General features: G+C 40.5%; 1 protein-coding gene across 1 annotated transcript in view; it reads left to right on the forward strand.

Moving 5' to 3' along the window:
• Nucleotides 1–21,440, forward strand: part of CEMIP2 (cell migration inducing hyaluronidase 2) — an 80,904-nt gene that overhangs the window by 17,063 nt on the left and 42,401 nt on the right. The window contains 3 exon segments of the mRNA XM_030566980.1: nt 8,337–8,679; nt 15,776–15,916; nt 17,968–18,529. Coding sequence (XP_030422840.1) covers nt 8,349–8,679; nt 15,776–15,916; nt 17,968–18,529 — 1,034 coding nt within the window. The 5' untranslated portion in view covers nt 8,337–8,348.

Below are 21,440 nucleotides of genomic sequence, written 5' to 3' on the forward strand. Positions count from 1 at the left end.
TGCCTCACAGGATATTGTGAGACTTACTTGACTAATGTGTGCAAGTACTTTGAGTTCCTCAAATTGAATGTGCCAAGATAATGCAAAATATTATGTTAATACGTTCAGCTGCCATCTTACCAGAATGAAAACTTAACAGTAGATTTAAAACTTTTGTTTTTTAAAGTGTTTGTTTCAGCTATCATCTATTGAATGTTTTTCTTTTCCTTTTCTTTCTGTGTGATTATTTTTTTTAACAGAACACTTTTCTTGTCTCTTTTACTCCTAGAGAATGTTACAAAAAGATAAAAGCGTAGAAGAAAAAAGATTATATCCCCATTTTTAGTGACTCCATTGTACATAATTTGCAGGGCACTGCACATTATGTATTTATGTGACAGCTTCAGATTATTTGGGACCTAAGCATTTTAAAAAAAATTCTAGTCCTCATGGCTTCAGAGAGAACCTGCCAAAGCAAACAGTGTAAATACTGCGATGACATCTGTCCGAGTCTGCAAACAGCCTGAATCATTGATTCAGTTAAACTCCCTTGTTTTTTTTTAATCTCACTGGAGTGACAACTCTAAAGCCCAGTGATGACACTTAAACACCAATATTAACTGTTTAATTACTGACTATATTAGCAGATAGACACGGAAAGGGAGTGAGGGTGAAGCCCTTGAGAGGTGTGGGTTGGGAATGGTCGCCTGAAAAGATGGAGGAAAACAGGAGACACAGAGAACAGGGAGAGATGGAGAAGGAAGAAGTAAAACAGAAGTGGGTTCTGTTGCTGAATGATACTGAATAAATAATAAAAGTTTTGGTAAATACATAAAAGCTGTATTTTCCCATTGATCTCTTTGTAAACCCCAACATCAGGGGGAGCTCTGTCGTGGTTTGAGGGGAGCGTGACCTCCTTTTTTTATATCCTGGACCATAATTGAACATGGACTCTGGTCCTTTCTTCTGAATGAGTTTCACACTGTGCTGGATCCATCCACAGTATTTTACTGTTCTCTCTTGCATATTGTATGTATGAGAGAGCTTTATAACTCAAACTTTTATGCAAGCCATATACACAAGGTAGGTGATCTGATCTCTCTCTCACTTTGAATGCATTATAGTCACCCAAAAAGTGCCAAAACCAGGTCTTCTCTTGTTAAAGAGTGTCCTCACTACTTTTGAAACATATATTTTTAAAACAGTTAATAAGTCCTGAGTTGTCTGGCTACGTTGGATACCTGCACTCCTGGAGTTTTCTTCTTTTGAAGACTTCAGCCATTCATAAATACAATTTGTCATGAGCCTCATTTTTGATTAGCTGTTCAGAGAAGATCATTATTCTATACTACTTTGCACTTCTGAGGTATCTTCCACCGGGGGATTTCTAGGGCTGTGATCCAGCAAAATGCCGGAATACATACTTAATGATCTTATTGACTTCAATGGGACTATTTACTTGCTTACATTTAGGTATGTACTACTGTCACTGTGTCCCATGGATTTTTATTATTCCATCAATTTTCTGTGACATTTGTTTAATGTGAGACATTATGAGACACTCATGTTCACACATCTTAGTATTTAGATGTCTAGCGTTCGTATACAAGCACTTATAAAATTTGTCAATATTTATTTTTATGCCTTCATGTGATGTAATTGAATGGGACTCTTTTTTTTTTTATGGCTGTTTCTTTTCTGTTCCTACCTGTATTTTATCATCTTCTATCCTCTCCTCTTTGCTAGGATATAGAAGATCTCCTTTAATCATACCTTAAGTGATGTGTCTCCACACCTGTCAACTTTCCCCCAGCCCTTGATTTAAAAACTCTTCTAGGACGTTTTTAATTTTATATGCCAGCAATCTGGTTCTGTTTTGGTTTAGGTGGAGTCTCTCTCTCTTGTATAGGCTCCTCCTTTCCCAAAAGTTTCCTAAGGTCATGTCTACACTTAAAACTTAAGTTGAGCTGTGTGTAATGTAGACCAGGGCTAATAAACATGATCCCTCCTCTGAATGCCATTGTCTCATCCATTCACTGAGACAGTGCAAAAAGTCTGAGAGTGTTGAGCCTTCAAAAAGTCTGGATTTACATGACGCAGTTTATTTTTCTGCTGGAACACCTATTAAAAAGTCTGTTCTGTCTTATCTGAGACTCTCGACAGCTTACTGATTATACTCTGCTTTCGATTTCATCTGACTTTCTAATACCACCATCTGGGGGGAAATAAACCATCTTAAATTATGTTCAGTAAACTGGGTGACATCAAATATTCACAGTAACTTTACACATTATGAAGCCCATCAAGGTTTCTCTCATTTATTAAAAATATTTCTTTATTCTGTATTCCCTACTATTTGTGTCTCTTTATGCACCTGCAGCATGAGTGAGTTATTTTCCTTGCTTTTATAAATGTGGATAAGTAAGTATAGGTTTTTATTAAACAGTCTATCATTACAGTATATAGACATTTTAAAAATTAAAAATGGTGAAGGAAAATGTGTGCCTGAGAAGGAAGCATACTTGCACTTAGATGTGCTTAATCTGACTTCACTGGGATTACTTATGCTTAAAGTTAAGTGTATTCTTAAGTGATTTACTGAATTGGAGCCTTGATACATTTGAGAAGTTGTTGAAGACAAATATTTTGTTTTGTCAGATAAAATCCCTATAATAGCTAATAACTAGGTTCCAGGCAGGTAAATTTATACATGTCAGATTTTCAGAAAATCATCCGTGCTTTCTGTTTAACATATCAGACTTGGTTGCTAATTGTGAACCATTTTGCATCCTTTTGTTCATCCCCTCCACCTCTCTTACAGTTTGGATTTCCATCTCTACCTTTTAATCTCATTGCTCCATACCAAACAAGTGTCTGGTTATGTGCCAAGAAAGCTGTAGTGACCATTGCAAGTATTACGTTATGCGAAAGAGATGCCCTCTTTGATGTCTTCTTTGTTCTTTCTGAGTTCTGTTCAGTTTGAGATTACATTGTGTGTGAGAAGTTCATGAACAGGAATTGTAATGTTTTATAGCAAAGAGCAACAGGATTGGCATCTTTTTTTTTTTTTTTTTTTTTAAATGATCTGAGCAAACTAGAAATCCATAAAATGTTGTGTGTTAAAGAAGCATTACGTTATGGTAGAGTTCGGAAGTAAATTTGTTTTGCTTTTTTAAATAGCCTCTCAGGATTGGATGCTGGGAAGGCTCTGGAATAGTGACTCTGAAGTTTTGTAAGTGTTTACCCTCATTCAAGGCCAGGAGAGGACTTGGCTTCTCATCTTGGTTAGCATCAGACCATATTCCCAGAATGGATTCTTTAAATTCTTTCTTAAAAGGGTGCTAGTACAATGTTAGAAAGGTGCCTGAATTTGGTCATCTAAATCTATACTTAATCATCTAAAGAAGTGTGGCGTGAGCTTTTAAGGCGCTGAGCATCTGCAGCTTCTACTGATGCCAATAGCAGATGTGTGTTCTCAGCACTCCTGAAAATAGGCCTTTTCTTTTTAGGCACACCCATGTTTGAAGGTAAAACTTTTATTTCCCTGTAATTCTGGATGTTGCAATAGTGACTAACATATTTGCAAGGGTGTTCTTCTTCTTTTTTAAATTTTTTTTAATCTCCTGTGAAGTAGAGGTAGATTTCTTTTTCTGGTTGTCAGAGTAGTAACACCAGTTTCTGGTGCTTTAGGTTCCAATTTAGGAAAATGTTCCTATTTTGAACAGCACTTAAGCATATATTTAAAGTTAATGACCTGTTAAGCACATACTTATTGATCCCTTGAGTGATATTTAAGCATGTGCTTAAATGTTGCTCTGAATAGAGCTCTTTAATATATAATGGATAAAAATATGCAAAGCTTTTCGTTGTGGGGGAGAGAGGTATAACTTTGAGCATTCTTACATGCAGGTCTTCTGTAATGTGTAACATAGGACACCTAAATTATATGGCAGATTTGCAGTGAATTCTGAACAATTTATGACAGCTATGTTAATTCACAAAATCATTTGATAACTTTCACTTGTACTGGAATAATTCTAAAGATTAACCGTAAAGTAAAAATAGATAACCAGTGAATCTAATTAATTGGAATTGTATCAGAGGGCTCTTGCTTTAGTAGCTGCACATCAAGGATAGGTGGCTAGAGCATGAAACTCCTCATAAAAAATTCCTCCTTCTGTGTAGTTTAGGAGCCTGAGATGCCAGCCAGTATTTCTTTCAAACCTCCCTTAACTCCCCATGAAATCAATGTTTATAGCTCTTGCTGCTCTGGCTACTGTTATTGCTGCCTTGAATTGCAAAGAACCTCTCTTGTTCTGCTTTCTTCTGTTGTAATTGTGATGACACAGGAGCTGCTGAAGGGGAAACAGTGAATTCCCATTGTGGGTGAAATATGCTTCATGTGGAAAGTGAATAAAAAATGGTAGAGGGACAAATTGAGTTGAACAGGAGCTGGCAGGAAAATGTCCACTTTATATAGTATAGAAAGATTTAGGCTGTACCTCCAGCCAAAACATAAATACAGTCATTTGCACAGCTATATTGTGCACAGGGCCTTAGTATATATTGGCATGTTTACTCTGCAATTAGACACCTGCAGCTGGCTCAGGGCTAGCTCACTCAGGCTTGCAGGACTCGGACTGCAGGGCTGTTTAATTGCGGTGTAGATGTCCAGGCTTAGACTGGAGCTGGGATCTAGGACCCTGTGAGGTGGGAGGGTCCCAGAGCTCTGGCTGCGTGATTTGGTATGTCTACACCACAATGAAACAGCCCCACAGCCTGAATCCTGTGCGCTTGTCAGCTGGCATGGGCCAGCTACAGGTGTTTAATTGCAGTGTAGATGTATGGGTGTGTTACTGTCTAAAATCATCCATAAAGTATAAATGAACAATAAAACCAACAATTTCAAATGTGATGATGTTGGTGTAAAGGATTAAAATCGAAAAATAAAAACCACTCTTTCTGTCATAGAATAGAATATAAAATGACGAAAGGAAAGGTTTCAGAGTAGTAGTGTGTTAGTATGTATCTGCAAAAAGAATAGGAGTACTTTTGGTACCTTAGAGACTAACAAGTTTATCGTAGCATAAGCTTTTGTGGGCTACTGAGCTGTAGCCCATAAAAGCTTATGCTAGGATAAACTTGTTAGTTTCTAAGATACCAAAAAAAGAGAAGGAAATTCACAATGTTTAAAATAATTGTTATATGGCAAAGAGGAATGAGCACAGCTGCACTGTGAACTTGTTGATTGTACAAGACCTCTCATTCATGGTAGCCTTTTTAAATTTTGATATTTTTGTGGGGAGGGATGGAAGTGGGAGGGGTTTGGTGGCTCTGTGAGCATCTCTTTCCCACCCGTCCCTGGAAGAACAACATCACTTGCCCCTGAATAGAAAATTCTGAAACTTTTACAGACAGCGAAATTCTGTTCCCAAGCAAGTATTAAAATCAGTTTTATGATAAGACGGAATATACTTGAATTGCAGCATTGACTTCCTGCAACATTTCCTAAACGTTTGAAATGAATTATTTTCAAACAATTACTGTAGGTTGTCATGTGACTGTGTGCCAAAGAGAGGAAAAACTTTACTAAATGGTCTCCTTTGTGAAATGGCACTATTTAGAGAATATTTATTAGCTCAAACTCAAAGATAAAATAAACTTTGAATACCCCCTCTGGGTTTGGTTTAATACTGTTACACCAGTTAATACTTTTTACTGTTTATCTGGTTTGTTTTGGTTTTTTTTCCCTGCACTATTTGAAACTTTTTGTGATATGAATGTTATAAATTCATACACTTCATCTTAGAGTTAAGTGTTACTCTTATATCTAAAAATTCTCAGACCAGTTTCATGTCTTTGGGTTATGAGTCTGTTCTAAAATGTCACACATCTGGTTGATCAGAATTATTGTACTAAAGCAGTGGTTTTCAAACTGCGGGTCGAAACCCAGTATTGGGTCACAGAATATAAGGCACTGGGTCGCGGTGGCTCTTGTCAGCACTGCCGACAGGCTGTTAAAAGTCCTGTTGGTGGTGCTGCCTGGCTAAGGCAGGCTAGTCCCTACCTGTTCTGTTCTGACACTGCTACGCCCTAGTGCTCGGGATGGCGGTAGCATACAGAGGTCTGTGCCTTCTCCCCGCCCCAACCCCGCGCGCCTAGGAGCCAAATCTGCAACTGGCTGCTTCTGGGGCGTAACACGGTCCGCAGTGCCTTAGCACGCCTGTTGCGCCGCTGACCAGGAGCACCCAAGGTAAGACCATGCCCCAATCCCCTTTCCCAGCCCTGAGCCGCCCAAAACACAGAGCCCCCTCCTGCACCCCAAAACCCTGATCCCCGGCCACACTCCAAAGCCTGCACCCCCAGCCCAGAGCACTGACCCTCTCCTGCACCCCAGCTCAGAGCCCCCACCACACCCTGAACCCCTCATTCCCAGCCCCATCCTGCATCCCTCACCCCTGCACCCCAACCCTCTGCCTGAGCCCCTCCGAAACCCCTCATCCCCAGCTCTGTTGGGTTCAGGGCATGAACAATTTTCTTCAACTGAGTCACCAGAAAAAAAAGTTTGAAAACTACTGTACTAGAGGATATCTTTGTTTGACCCAGTTTGCAATAGGTGCTGTCTTTTGTAAAGAAGGCTGAGGTTTCAGAGTAATTTGACTTTAAGACTACATGCTGATTATTCTTAGGTAAAATCTGAATCAGTATTTTATTTAGGAGTTTAGTAGTTGAGTTTAGTTTAAAATGCACATGTGGTGAGAGAGCCATTTCTCAAATGCTCATGAAACATTGGACAGTAAATCTAGGGGTGGGGATTAGGTAAATGAGTTTGGGAAACAGCTATGAAAAAATAAAAGGAAGAATGTTGAAAAGTCCATTTTGCCACAAGGAGCAGGTGCAAGGAACATTGGGATAGTCTCTAGAGGATTTGTGCTCTGCCCTCTGCTGTTCCTTCTCTAGCTAATGTTTCAGTGCTTTTAGCTTTCATTATGTGTATAGGAGATGCATTGTCTTCTGTAAAAGGGTAATCCAGCCTGTTCGGTAACAGCCTTTCTCACCCTCAAACTGTGAAGTATCAGATTTTGCAGCATGTGAAACAAAAAGTTCCCTGCTATTTCTCAGAATAAGATTACCATTGTAATTTCTCTCCTTCATCAATGTGCCTGGCATTTTAGAATATGTACTTTAGGACTCCTTTGTTAGTGAAGGAGAATAAAGGGTCTTTGTCTCGTTAGTGGTAGGCTCCTACTTCTATCATTCATCAGTATGTGTTAGTTAACAGCATCTGTAGTCTTTAGTAGATCAAGCTTCACATACATTCAATTTACTCAGCTTTCTCAAATATCCCACTACTGGCAATTTTAATGGGATACATGCTGACTTTCGGAACACTGCTTGCAATAAATATTAGACAAAAATTGAAATATAGTGCAAATTATGTATCTTTTAAAGCAAACCATAAATTTAAGATTTGTCAGCTCTGAACAACTGGCAAGAATGACGTGGGTCTGGGAACCATATTTTTAATGGGTCTTTGTCACTAGCTCCCTCCGAGAGAGGGTTACGAGCAACTGGAACAAAAATTCTGCTCTTTGTTGGGTGATAAGTGCAAGGGTCTGGAGAGGTCATGTAGCTCCCAGACTTTGTGTCACAACCCACGCAGCTTGGCAAAGAGAAGTATCATGAGACCTTGCTGAACAGGATGCAGGTGATCTGCTTATAAAGCCATTCCGGACACACCTTTCCTAACAACAAAGTCGTGCTGTAAGTAAAAATTACTGCATGCAGATCATCTGTGCTTGTCCTGATTATACATATTACCATAACTGCATCTGAGGAAGGGGGGGATGGGTGTAAATAAACTCTGTCTGAGATTAGTACATGTTAAATGAAAAAGGGGTCTTTTTGGTGATTTAAAATATGAAGTGAAGGGAGTTCATGTTTCACTTATTGAAGGGAGAACAATGAAGAGTTGATTCAGTTTCTGCATACTGTAGAAATACGTTTAGGCATTCTCTGCATAACTATTGTGGGGATTGTGCTGACATAGCTGTCTTACTATTTTTAACCAGTCACTTCTTAATCACAAAATTATACACAAAAACATTTAATTAAAAATTTAGTGGGGATTACGGTGTTGAAATGTTGGGAAATTGTCAGTGATTAGATTCCCTGTAGCAAATTTTTTCTTGTTAAAGTTTTATTTCATTTAGGCACTAATGTTTTGAACTGTTGTTGTAGTCGCCAGAATTTGCCATAACATATTGGTACAGTATAGTGATAGCAGAGAGATACACACATAGTCCTAAACTATCTGATTGTTTTTCATATATTCATTTTTTTTCCCCCCCTTTCAGTGACCTTATAACATGCAAGCCATTGATCCTAGGGGGAATTCCCCTGCTTTCCTTCAGCCTCAGAATGGGAGCAGTCATCGATCATCTGGCTATGTTCCAGGGAGAATTGTTCCTCTTCGTCCACCCCCACGTCCAAAGAGCCAAACTTCAGCCAAATTTACATCTGCAGGACAAGAAGCTCATGCAACATTTGCCCTCTCACCAGAGGAGCAGCGCCGTCAAGCAGAAACCAGCAGAAAGAAAAGACACAAAAATACTCTCATTTGCTTTGGCATTTCTAGCTTTTCATTTTTTATTGCACTGGCAGTTATCTTGGGAATATCTTCAAAATATGCACCAGATGGTAAGTTGTTGTGTAAATGAATAATTACAAGTTAAACTGCTTATGAATATAGTTTAACAAGCAAGGTCTAAAACCAGACAATTTATAAGAAGAGCTAAAGGTATCTATGAAAAGTATATGGCCCTTAGGGTGAAGGACAATAAGAAGAAAACTTTTAATTAACTGGGAACAAAAGAAATCTTAGTGGTGCTATAGATCTGTTAATAGCTAGGGATGATAAAATTGTCAGCAGTGATGCAGAAGAGACAGAAATGTTCAGATATTTCTGTTCTGTATTTGGGGAGAGGCTGGATGATTTCATAGGTCAGCAATAATATTTTCTATTCCAGCCATAACTAGGAAAGATGTTACACAGCACATAATAAAATTAAACATTTTTGAATCTCAGTACCAGGTGACCTGCAGTCAAGAGTTTTAAAAGAATTGACAAATGAGCTCTTTGAACCATTGATGTTGGTTTTTTCTCAATATTCCAAAATATGTTAAAGTTCCAGAGGAATGGAAAAAAGCTAATACACCAGTATTTTAAAAAAGATAAACAGGATGGCCTGGTTAACTGTCCTGTAGTTAAACTTGATATTAATTTCATGCAAAATCTTGGAATGGCTAATAGGGGATGCAGTTAGTAAAGAATTAAAGGATGATAGCATAATTAATGAGGATAAGTTTGGTTTTTTTGGAAAATGGGTATTGTCAAAGCAATTGATGAAATTAAATTTTTGTTGGTAAAGGTAACTTGTAATATATTTGGACTTTTGGAAGGCATTTGACTTTACTGCAGGACATTCAGATTTAAAAAAATTAGCACTGTACAAAAATGGATGACTGATTACAATTACTTTTTGAAATCAAACCTCCATCTAGCGGTGGTATTTCTGATGTGGTTCCACAGAGATCAGTTCTTGACCCAGTGCTATTCAGTATCTTTCTTCAGTGATATAGAAGAAAATAAAAATTGGGGTGGTAAATGTCAGGTCAGTTGTACAATGTGACCTTGATCACTTGGTGTTAAACTGGACTCATTTGAACAACATGTACTTTAAAACAGCCAAATGCAAGTGTGACCATGGTGCCTGGAGGGGCCACACTGAGAGTGCCACATTCCGGGCTAACTACAAGGAATAGGGCAGAAAATCCACCACACTGGTGGTTTATTCTATAATTAGATTTCCCCAAGCCAGTAACCAAACCATTTCTGTATTACCACACTGATTACTAAGAAGTCAAGCTACAGCGTCCTTTAAACAGTCTACCCTTTGTCTCCCATCCAGACAGCCAAGTCTAATATAGCAAGAGATTACTAAAAACCTGATTCATCATATTTAAGGTTCTGCCAATCCCCAGGGACCAGACATGTTGCCTACTAGGTCAATGAATATTTCAGATCTCACCCAAATGCACACTTACAGCCAATTCTTATTAACTAAACCTAAGATCTATTCTTCAAAAGAAAGAAGAGAATTGCTATGGTTAACAGTTCAATATACATACACAAATGAGTAAAGTTCTCAGGTTAGTTTCATAGCAGAGATGGGAAGGCTGCTGATTTGTGCGAGTCCTTCTGGAATCAATTTAAAAGGTTATAGTCCAATTAGCAGTCCCTGTGCTGAGTCTGTTCAAAATCTTCCATGAGAATTCCAGAGTTAATCCAGATTAGACCTGGAGACCTCAGTTTTGTGGGCTTAGACTTTCCCTGTCAAAGTTTAAGCAGATAGGAGATTAAAAAGGATCAGGCACAAAGCTTTCTTTATAGTTGCAGCTAGCCATCAATCACAGCAGGACCCTTCTTGGATGAAGAATAGGTAATGTGTACTGTTGCTTTTAAGCTAATCTCTGTTTCCTATGCATACACAAGTAACCTTTAGGTAGTCCACTAAGTGGAATTTACAAGTTTCAAAGAGAAATTAGGACAATAATATTATTACACCATATGTCCCCTCTAAATGATAATATCCCTTTTTTGATCTCCGAATCAATAGAATTCCGTAATGAAGCGTTATGAGACAGGAACAGAATTTTAGCATCTACAAGCTAATTAGATCACATTGTTAAACTTCTAACAAGATATAGGTAAACATAGACAAATATAATTAGCATTTACCCTTTGTTTCTCTAACAGTATTAACTAAATGTATTAAAGTTTCTAGTGTACTTAACATGGCTTTGATAACTACCTGCAGGGAATGGCCAGGGACTCTTTATCATTTCAGTACCTCCTGTGGAGTTGTTATGGATCATATGCCAGTTGACCAGTCTGTCCATGTCACAGCAAGGTCCTAAAAGTGAGAACAACAAAAGTCAACCACTCTTACAGGGTGTGGGACTGTCTCATGGAAAGAGGTGACAGTCAGCTGAATGTGAGCTCCCAGTGCAGTGCTGTGGGATCCTTGGATGTGTAAATAGGGGACTATTGAATGAGAGTCGGGAGATGGTATTCCCATTGTAATTCAGTTCTGGTGTCAACCCTTCAAAAAAAGATATTGGAAAGGGTTCAAAAAGAGCCTCAAGAATTATTCAAATTCTAGGAAAATCTGCCTTACAGTGAAAAATTTAAGAGGCTCAATCTAGTTAGTTTATCCAAGAGAAGGTTAGGAGGAGGTGACTTGAGAAGTGTTTTAAAATCTAGATTGGGAGACTTTGTAAAGTGGAGGCTCTAAAAAGCAATGGATTTGTTGAAGAGTTCACTAGGTAAATTTATTTGGGTTGGGCTATACAGATTAGGTCAGATTAGATTATCATAATGATCCCTTCTTGCCTTAAAATCTGTAAAATTGTGAAGTTTAGTGTGCTTTTGTGTCATGACTGTTTCAAGATGACACTTATTTGATTTGTAGCCATTCCTTCATCAGACTTTTGAACTGGGTTGAATTTTGCACCCTAAATAGAGTTGTGCCTGATCAGTACTTGGCAGACTTCCAAGGAAAAGCAAGGTGTTGTAGGAAGAGGTGTTGATTCAGTAGGTGGCACTATTCTCTGAGTTCTACTTTAATCAGTTCATTAATATCGTAGTGAGCACTAGATTCCTTGGTCCAGTCGTCTTTTGATGAGACCTAAACCAGGTCCTGACTACTTGCATTATTAGAGATCTCATTGCTCTCTTTACAAGAGCAGAAGTATTAATCCTGGAATTTAGGTCATTTCCAATACAGCTAGTTACATTCTGCCTGCCTAAATTTGTTCTGTGTGTCTTAAAATAAATGACACATTGACTGGAATTTTCCAAGTATCTATCTAAAGGAAATACTTATGCTTACACCCCGTTTAAAAAAAACAAAAAACAAAAACATTCTGTCATGTGGAATCATGCTGAAATCTGCATCCCTTCCTCCTCCTCATAGTTTTTCAGCAGGATTGGAATCTATATCCACAGCAAAGACTCGTGTCTACCACTTGAGCTAATGGAGTAACTGGTAGAAGTAGTAGGCAGGTATCATCTATGAATATTAGAAGTGAGAGGAGATGCCCATTTTTTCAATAGTTTTCACACCTCTTTAATAGAGAAACAGTGAGACTTGGGAACCCTGAGTTGAATTCCAAGTTTTGGGGGTGAGGGCAGTGTGGTGTAGTGGTTAGACCCTTCCCCTCTAGCATGTCCCACCATGAGCTTGTCCCTTGCTGTCCTATCCTTCCAGCTTGTCCCTCTCTGCTTTTGCCCTCCTCATTGCTCCTCTCACTCTATGTTCTAGTCAGGCTGTTTTAATACAGCAAAGGAGACCAGTGAGAGCACAAGGAGAGACAATCTCCCTGCTCTCGGTACCACTGTCTCATGTTACAAGTGATCCTTGGCTTCAATGGTGAGGAAATGTAGAGAAATACTGCTTGGCACTTGCAGCCCTGGGCTGCATCATGCTGAGGGTAGACATAATCTTCAGAGAATTTAGCTGCCAGACTCTTGTAAGCCTCTATTGAGCATATGAAAGTGGTGACTTTTGCAGAGGCGTATACCCCTAAATTTGAGAGATTTTTGTGGGGACAATGAAAGGTTTCTGTGTGACCACAGTGGTGACACCCCTGCTTCCTCGGCCCTCTGCCAAATTTTAAGTTATTGCTCCGAAGCTTCTCAGTTAAAGAGTTATAAGGTTTGTTTTTGTTTTTTAACGTTTGAAAAACAGCATATTTTTTTCTCTTGAACTTGTTCTCAGAAACAGTTGAATTGCTTTTGCTGAAACTTAAAATCAAGCCACCACCGAGCCTGGAAAATTTTCAGCCTGAATGGTTAGTTTGGCATAGTTAGCTGCTGAAGTTGCAAATAATTGAAAACAGGAATATATACTGAAAAGTGTATCTGTGTAAAACTTAACTGATAATTTTGGAGGGTGATATATTGTGCAGTATTAAATGCTGGGTGCTTCATTGTGGTCCCTTGTCCTGAATGTCAAGGAAGATTTTCAATGCACTTGCAGCTGTGAAAAATGTCTTAATTTTCTTCATCGCAATCATCAGAGAACAGATGCATATTCTGTGTTTCAAAAGCATATTTATTTTAGAGGAACTTAATTTTGTGCCTGTGATGTTCACATCTCCTTTGTCACCATCTAATTAATTGGAGATTCTAAAACGTTCAATTTTAGAATTGCGCTCTCATCTCCCTCTTTCTTATATCTGCACTGGAGTTACAGTCCTTAGCATTGCACTTTATAGCTCTTTTCATAGAATTTATAGTAAATTTACTATCTCATTAGATCATTTTATTACATTTCCCTTTGGTGCCCCTGGCAGTGTGTTTTCCCTACAGTTTTCTACAGCCCAATTCTGAAATAATGGGGCTTCCATTTCCTTTGGAGATTAATCAACAGTCTAGCAGATATTACTATTAAGGAAATGCTTCCTGCTATTTAGCTCAAATTCATTTGTTGAGTTTTATATCATCACTACTTTGGACCACCCTAAAAACTCTCTCCTGCCCTGATGTTTCCTTCCTTTTGTTTTCTTGTAGAGTTTATATTATCCCTTAGGCTTCTTCTGGACATGTATTTACATATTTAATTGTGTTACTCTTTTTCTCAGTCAAATCTTGGCTCCTGTGAAAAGGATTGATATGAATTCACAGTGTAGAAAAGGATTGAAGTGAGAGTATGGTATTAAATAAGTTACAAAATATAAATCAGAAATTCTAATGATCACAGTAAAGATGAGATGAATAGATACTACTTCATTACGGAGTGGCTGTCCTACTTCCTTAGATGGTGTGTTTACAATTGTCTATTCTTACATGCCCGTCTATTTTCTGAAAATAAATTCCCTTTTGATTGTCTCTGAAGGTGAAGTGAGAAGGCTACGTGGATTAATTCCATTAACATGGAACCATCCAACCATTGTTCCAACACTGGGTGCTGGTCTGTTAGTCTTGGCATCTATTGTGTTTGCCCTCTTGCCCCCAATATCTCCCTTTTCCAGATGCTTTAGAGAGTGTGTCTCCAGTCTCTGGGCTTGTCTACATCAGAAAGTTGCAGCGCTGGTGAGGGAGTTACAGCGCTGCAACTTTGAAGGTGTACACATCTGCAGGGCACCACCAGCGCTGCAACTTCCTGTTTGCAGCGCTGGCCGTACTCCCGTTTTGTCTGGGGTGTAGAGGATCCAGCGCTGGTGATCCAGCGCTGGTAATCCAATGTAGACACTTACCAGCGCTTTTCTTGACCTCCGTGGAAGGAGGAAGCCTCTGGTAATCAAGCTGGTCTCCTTTCCCGGTTTGCTCTCTCGTTCCCGGAACCCCGAGCAAGCAGGTCTCCTTCCCTGCGGTTTGCAGGGTGGCTCCGGGAACGCGAGAGCAAACCGCGGCGAAGCTGGTCTCCTTTCCCGGTTTGCTCTCTCGTTCCCGGAACCCCGAGCAAGCAGGTCTCCTTCCCTGCGGTTTGCAGGGTGGTTCGGGGAACGCGAGAGCAAACCGCGGCGAAGCTGGTCTCCTTTCCCGGTTTGCTCTCTCGTTCCCCGAACCGCCGAGCAAGCGGTTCTCCTTCCCTGCGGTTTGCAGGGTGGCTCCGGGAACGCGAGAGCAAACCGCGGCGAAGCTGGTCTCCTTTCCCGGTTTGCTCTCTCGTTCCCGGAGCCACCCTGCAAACCGCAGGGAAGGAGAACCGCTTGCTCGGGGTTCCGGGAACGAGAGAGCAAGCCGGGGAAGGAGACCAGCTTCGCCGCGGTTTGCTCTCTCGTTCCCGGAACCCCGAGCAAGCAGGTCTCCTTCCCTGCGGTTTGCAGGGTGGCTCCGGGAACGCGAGAGCAAACCGCGGCGAAGCTGGTCTCCTTTCCCGGTTTGCTCTCTCGTTCCCGGAACCCCGAGCAAGCGGTTCTCCTTCCCTGCGGTTTGCAGGGTGGCTCCGGGAACGCGAGAGCAAACCGCGGCGAAGCTGGTCTCCTTCCCCGGTTTGCTCTCGCGTTCCCGGAACCCCCCTTGAAGCCGCCCAACAGCGCTGCAGTGTGGCCACATCTAACACCACTTGCAGCGCTGGTTGCTGTAAGTGTGGCCACTCTGCAGCGCTGGCCCTATACAGCTGTACTAATACAGCTGTAACAACCAGCGCTGCAAAATTTTAGATGTAGACATGGCCTCTGTCTCCCCACCCCCGTGCTATGAAGAAGCCAGTCTCTACTGCTGCAGTAGGCAGCTATTTTAACAATCTTAACCCAATTGTTGAGAGAAGAGAATTCTAGGTTTTTGTAACTTTAGCTGATAGCATACAGGTCACCTTGGTATCTAAATGATTGGTGCCCTTTTGGCAAGAGCATTTTGTAATGTGCGCTAAGTGGCTCAGTTTAAGAACAAGAATACATTCTTTCTGCTAAAGCTTAGTCAGCCTTCACATATCCTGTCACTGTTTTTGCTGCGTAACTTTGAACCGTGATGCAACTAACTGCAGTATCTTCTATGGTAAATTTAGGAAAACAGAAAGAAACAAGGTCATCCATTATTTCTGATCCCATTCCATCTAATTTGAAAAAGAAATATCATATGCCGTATACCCACTTGTTCCTAACGAATGAAACCTTCGTGTTGCTGTAGAGGGAGGACAACCCCTGATTTGTGTTTTTTGACTTTATATGGCAATGTCTTTTCTTAATGTGTTTGTGGTGGTGTTTTAAATTGAGTTGGTTATTGCAGAGAATTGTCCAGATCAGAACCCTCGTCTTCAGAATTGGAACCCTGGACAAGATACTGGAAAGAGAGTTATCATCAAAAAGGGAGATTTGTTTCGTCTGAATATGGATGCTACAGTGCACTCTATAGTCATACAGGATGGAGGTGTGTAATGGCAAAACAAGCCATGTGCTTCAATCAACTGTTATGTCCCATTTTTAACATGTTTCTGATTTATGTCCAAAGCACATTAGACAGGTGTAGGTGCGTGTGACAGTGCTGGGTGAGGAGGGAAGCTGGCATATGCAAACAAACATATACTTCCCTTTCCCCCATTATAGGTGTTATCAAAACACTTGCTCTTCTTCATTAGTAATGTGTGCAGAAACCCTGCAATGAAATGTGAGAACATTATTTGCGTTTCATTTGAAATATTTAGTGAAAAAATTAGCATTTGTACTTTTTAAAAAATGGGGCTCTTTTACTCTGATGGTTCTGTTCTTTTAGGAAAGTTCAGAATTGAACATCATTCCAACAAATACTTTTGCACTGAAAATGTACACTTTTAAAATCTTGGATTGTTTCAATATGAAAATGACCACTTTGAGTTGTGAAATTGTCTAGTGCTAAATGACTGACATTTTTGCACAAAATGACATAAAACTTGCTTATCTCTTTTGCATCTCTACTGGTAACATGCTTAGGCTCTGTAGTGTATCTCGGTGTGTTAAGAATAATATGTTGTGATGTTTTGGGGACTAAACAGATCAGTCAGAGGTTCTGTCATTGCCTGTCTTGTAAATTTTGGGGGACTTTGTGCTGTGCAGCTTAAGTTCCGTTGCCTGACACCCAGTAGCCAGCTCACAAACAAAAGGTCTCACCAGCCTAGTTACTCTTTACAAGGTGACACCAACAGCTCTTCCAGTCCTGAATTTTCCCAAATACCTGTTCCTCAAATTCTTAATTACTGGACACTCAGGCTGTTTCCCTGTGGCTCGTCACCCTTGAAGGCCTGAAACTGTTCTCTGCTTCCCTAGGCATATGCACTCCACACAGTTTGCACAGCAGCAACCTGCCTGGGATAAAACAAATGCAGATTCAAAGATGAATTAGTAGGGGAAGGCAGACATATACAAGTCACATGGAAAATCAACATAAAGAGGCAACCTCCAGGCTTTTTGCACATTCATATTAAAGATAAAATCCCTTTTCTAACAAGAGTTACCCATTGCCTTAAAGCAATTCTCCCTCACCACCAAAAGCTATTCCCCCTTCAGTCTGTCCCCCAAATTCTGGATTAAAAAACCCTCAATTCAAAGCCTTCTTTTTAAAAGGCTTCTTTAATCCCCCACTCCTCCGCCCATGGTGGTGACTCATGGCTAATCAGTGTGGGGAGCCAGGATGTTCTTTTCAGTTTCAAATTGTCTCACTGTCTTTCCCTTAACCCTAATGGTCCATCATTGTCTTTTCCTGGGCTGGACAATGGATAGTTTCTTGATGCCAAGTTTTGTATAAACAACAGCCTTGGGAGATGCCCCTCCCTGCTTGACTACTCACTGCCCTGCTGAGAGATAGCTGAAGTGCACCACAGACTGAGCAGTTTTCTACATACACAAATATGTAAATTCATACCCACAGCCTGTGTACATTACAAGCTTTCATAAGACCTTACCTGATGTGTTTTTTATAGTACAATAATACAGTACGCAGTCAGTTTGTTTAACTGTTCATTGCTGGGGTTTAAACCTTCTCTTTGCCCCTTGGGATGTCTGGACCCTGGTTGTCACACATACACCACATGCAGGCTGCCCACAGCAGGCAATATGCCTGTATGGAGTTGTCGAAAACAAGGAGGAGTCTGGTGGCACTTTAAAGACTAACAGATTATTTGGGCATAAGCTTTCATAAGTAAAAAACCAGTTCTTCAGAACAGATTAGCAGTTATACTTAATAAAACTATAAAACGGCTTGTCAGAATGTCGTTATACTAGAAGTTACAATTCTGTTCCAGTTAGATTTTAACATATGACTTCCTATAAAACCCATTTCCCTTTCCTAAATCCATTTAGAAACCAAAATGATTTAACTTCCACTAATGTTTAGGGTTTTGTTTTTTGGTTTTTTTTTTTATTGCAAGGTTTGGCTTGCACTTTTTTTTTAAAGCAAAATCTGTTTCTTTAAAACATAGCTTAATACTGAAATATTATTTCCTATAGGATTGCTTGTCTTTGGTGATGATAAAGATGGATCCAGAAATATCACTTTGAAAACTCGCTTTATCCTGATAAAGGATGGTGGAGCGCTTCATATTGGAGCACAAAACTGTCGCTATAAATCCAAAGCAACTATAATCTTGTATGGCAAATCAGATGAAGGTGATCATGTGCCAACATTTGGCAAAAAGTTTATTGGTGTTGGCTCTGATGGAACACTGGAATTGCATGGGACTCAGAAGTTATCATGGACTTTGCTGTCCAAGACTGTATATTCCTCAGGGCTGGCCTCTGGTTCTTATGCATTTGAAAGGAATTTTTCCCGAGGGCTAAATGTGAGAGTGATTGACCAGGACACAGCACAAGTTTTGGTTGTTGATAAGTTTGATACCCATGAATATCAAAACGAAAGCAGGAGACTTCAGGATATTTTAAAAGGTCAGGATCCTGGCCGCATTGTTGCTATTGCTGTGGGAGATTCAGCTGCTAAAAATCTCCTGGACGAAACCAGATTCACTATTCAAAACCTTCTGGGAAGTAAGCTTGTCAAAGGATTGAGTTACAGGTAAATTAATTTTGTTTTCACTTCAAATCCGCTTAGTTCCACTAGATGTAGATAATCCTGTGAACAGGGATTTGTGAAACCTTAAAGTATGCTATTTTTTCACAATCTAACACTGTTCACTCTAAGTCTGTCCTCCAAAGCTCTGCACGCTGGTACAGTATGCAAATAAATGTCTTATTTACAGATAATCCTTTGCAGAAGTATTGAGGAGGATTAGTTAGTACATTATTTAACAGTGTAAAGGCCTATAAGTGCTTATTATAACACTTATAGCTGTGTATATGTAGTGAATTTTAACACGTACTCTAGTGTACCAATCTTAACTTTTTTAATATAATTGTATGACTAGTGCATGTTTTCAGAATTTGTCTCTCTTTTAAGTGCACAAATCAAAAGCAGGTGTTGGCATCTGATGCATGTGACTAACAGCTCTGGGATAAAAAGTGACAAATTAGAAACCAAATTCAAAAAAGGGGTCCTAATCAGACCAAACAAACTTAACTTCTTCCCTGCCTCATAGAAAAGAGAGTAAAAAATGATACAGACAGCTGCTGCATTCTTCTGTTGTCAGCACTTTTTTTTTCCCTCTGGCAATTAATAAGAAACCAATATTTTGACACAGCATCTGCTTGGCATCTCAAACTTCTTCATAATGTGATCTCTACAGATCACAATCCCATTCCTGGCCACTTGGTAGTGGAACCTGTTTGAAAGTGTGTTGTAGTCTATTAGGGTGTGTGCATTCGAAAGCCAAGGATATAAAATCTTTGAGTCTCCAGCTGTGTCTGTTCCTCTTTTTGTGATAGCTTGAGTGGAACCTAATCTCCAGCTTGCATTGGGGTTTGTTAGAATAATAAATTTATTGTTAAAATATTTATCTAATAGTAAGTCAATAGTATGTCTTTGGTTTTGTGGCTTTGTGCCCCCTCTCCCTCCCACCGTCACGTCTCCATATTCAGACTTGGGCTATTATGCTCCCTCTGCTTCAGCAGTTCAGGAAAAATGTCAGGGTTCCAACTTCTTGCCTTGACAAAATACCATTTAGTGTTTATTGTCCTAGAAATATCCTTGTGACTTGGGTGCCTTTTAAAGGGCTTTCCTGCAAGAAAGAATCCTCTGAACCTCAGAGAAGGATCTAGTCACCTGGGACTGGGAGGCTTTCCTAAGTCTGGATTCTAGCCTCAGAAGTTTTTATAGGATCAGCAAATGTGGGGGCGGTAGAGCATACCATAATATGCACCAGTCCCCTGGATACAGTAGAAACTCAGTCAAAGGTTGGTTGTGCCCTTGTGTAGACAAACACCTGGGATCCTACATCTCTTGTGAGCATGAAGTGATTGGAGGAGGACCCCTCGGATTCAGGGTGCCCAGATCTGTCCCATGACCTGAGGTGTGCAGGAGGGGGGAGGGTTGTACCTCCTCTTTTGCCTCAGCATTTGTTCATCTGAAATTGAGAAATTCCCTACCTCATGTGCGGGGAGGGAGCAGGAGGTTTCCCCCCATTCCTCCCCTTCTTGATTCCTGGCCGCTTTCACAGGTAGGCTGAGACTCCCTTCTTCCTAATAAAATTCTATTTCCCATTGTCCCAGTGGCAGAAGACAGTGACAGTCCATGTCTCTTCTGCTGGCACTCACAAGTAATAGTCACTCATGTCTCATGTCAGTTTAAAAAAAAAAAAAAAGGCAAAGTTAAGATGACTTCACTCCCACTCAAAATAAGAGATCTTCAGTCTGACAGTATCTCTTTGAATGTACTTTCTGTTAAATGCTTATTTTGACTTGGATAGTGAGGCTATAGAAAGACATGTTCAGTGTAACATTCTTTGCATCATTGTGATTAGACTAGAATACAGCAGTTATGGGATTTAATCTGTAAAAATACTTTTTTTAAAAAAAAAAAGTGTATGCTTATGAATAAACTAGTGTCTGGGTTGAAGGTTTTAATTTTTGCCTTTCATTGTGAATGATTGGCCATCCAGCAAGCTGACTGGCTGGCACAGATTCTGTTTGGTAGAATAGGATATCTTATTTTTATCAGAATTTTGATTTTTAATCACCTAATCAGTAGTACTAGGAATAAGGATTGCTGACTTAGGGCTTGTCTACATCAGAAAGTTGCAGCGCTGGTGAGGGAGTTACAGCGCTGCAACTTTGAAGGTGTACACATCTGCAGGGCATCACCAGCGCTGCAACTCCCTGTTTGCAGCGCTGGCCGTACTCCCGTTTTGTCTCGGGTGTAGAGGATCCGGCGCTGGTGATCCAGCGCTGGTAATCCAATGTAGACACTTACCAGCGCTTTTCCTGACCTCCGTGGAAGGAGGAAGCCTCTGGTAATGAAGCTGGTCTCCTTTCCCGGTTTGCTCTCTCGTTCCCGGAACCCTGAGCAAGCAGGTCTCCTTCCCTGCGGTTTGCTGGGTGGCTCCGGGAACGCGAGAGCAAACCGCGGCGAAGCTGGTCTCCTTTCCCGGTTTGCTCTCGCGTTCCCGGAACCCCAAGCAAGCAGGTCTCCTTCCCTGCGGTTTGCTGGGTGGCTCCGGGAACGCGAGAGCAAACCGCGGCGAAGCTGGTCTCCTTTCCCGGTTTGCTCTCGCGTTCCCGGAACCCCCCTTGAAGCCGCCCAACAGCGCTGCAGTGTGGCCACATCTAACACCACTTGCAGCGCTGGTTGCTGTAAGTGTGGCCACTCTGCAGCGCTGGCCCTATAGCTGTACTAATACAGCTGTAACAACCAGCGCTGCAAAATTTTAGATGTAGATATGGCCTTAGTGATGTGACCATGCTTGATTTGAGTCTCAGAGCTACAATAGGATTTTTTGTCTCAAACCGATGATTGAGAGTGCTAACTATGCAAGTAATAAAAATAGCATGGAACAGTGAATGTTTACTAAAATGTTATCCCTTTTTAATAGGTT

Source organism: Gopherus evgoodei, chromosome 6 (genome assembly GCF_007399415.2).
Source record: "Gopherus evgoodei ecotype Sinaloan lineage chromosome 6, rGopEvg1_v1.p, whole genome shotgun sequence".
Taxonomy (NCBI): Eukaryota; Metazoa; Chordata; order Testudines; family Testudinidae; genus Gopherus; species Gopherus evgoodei.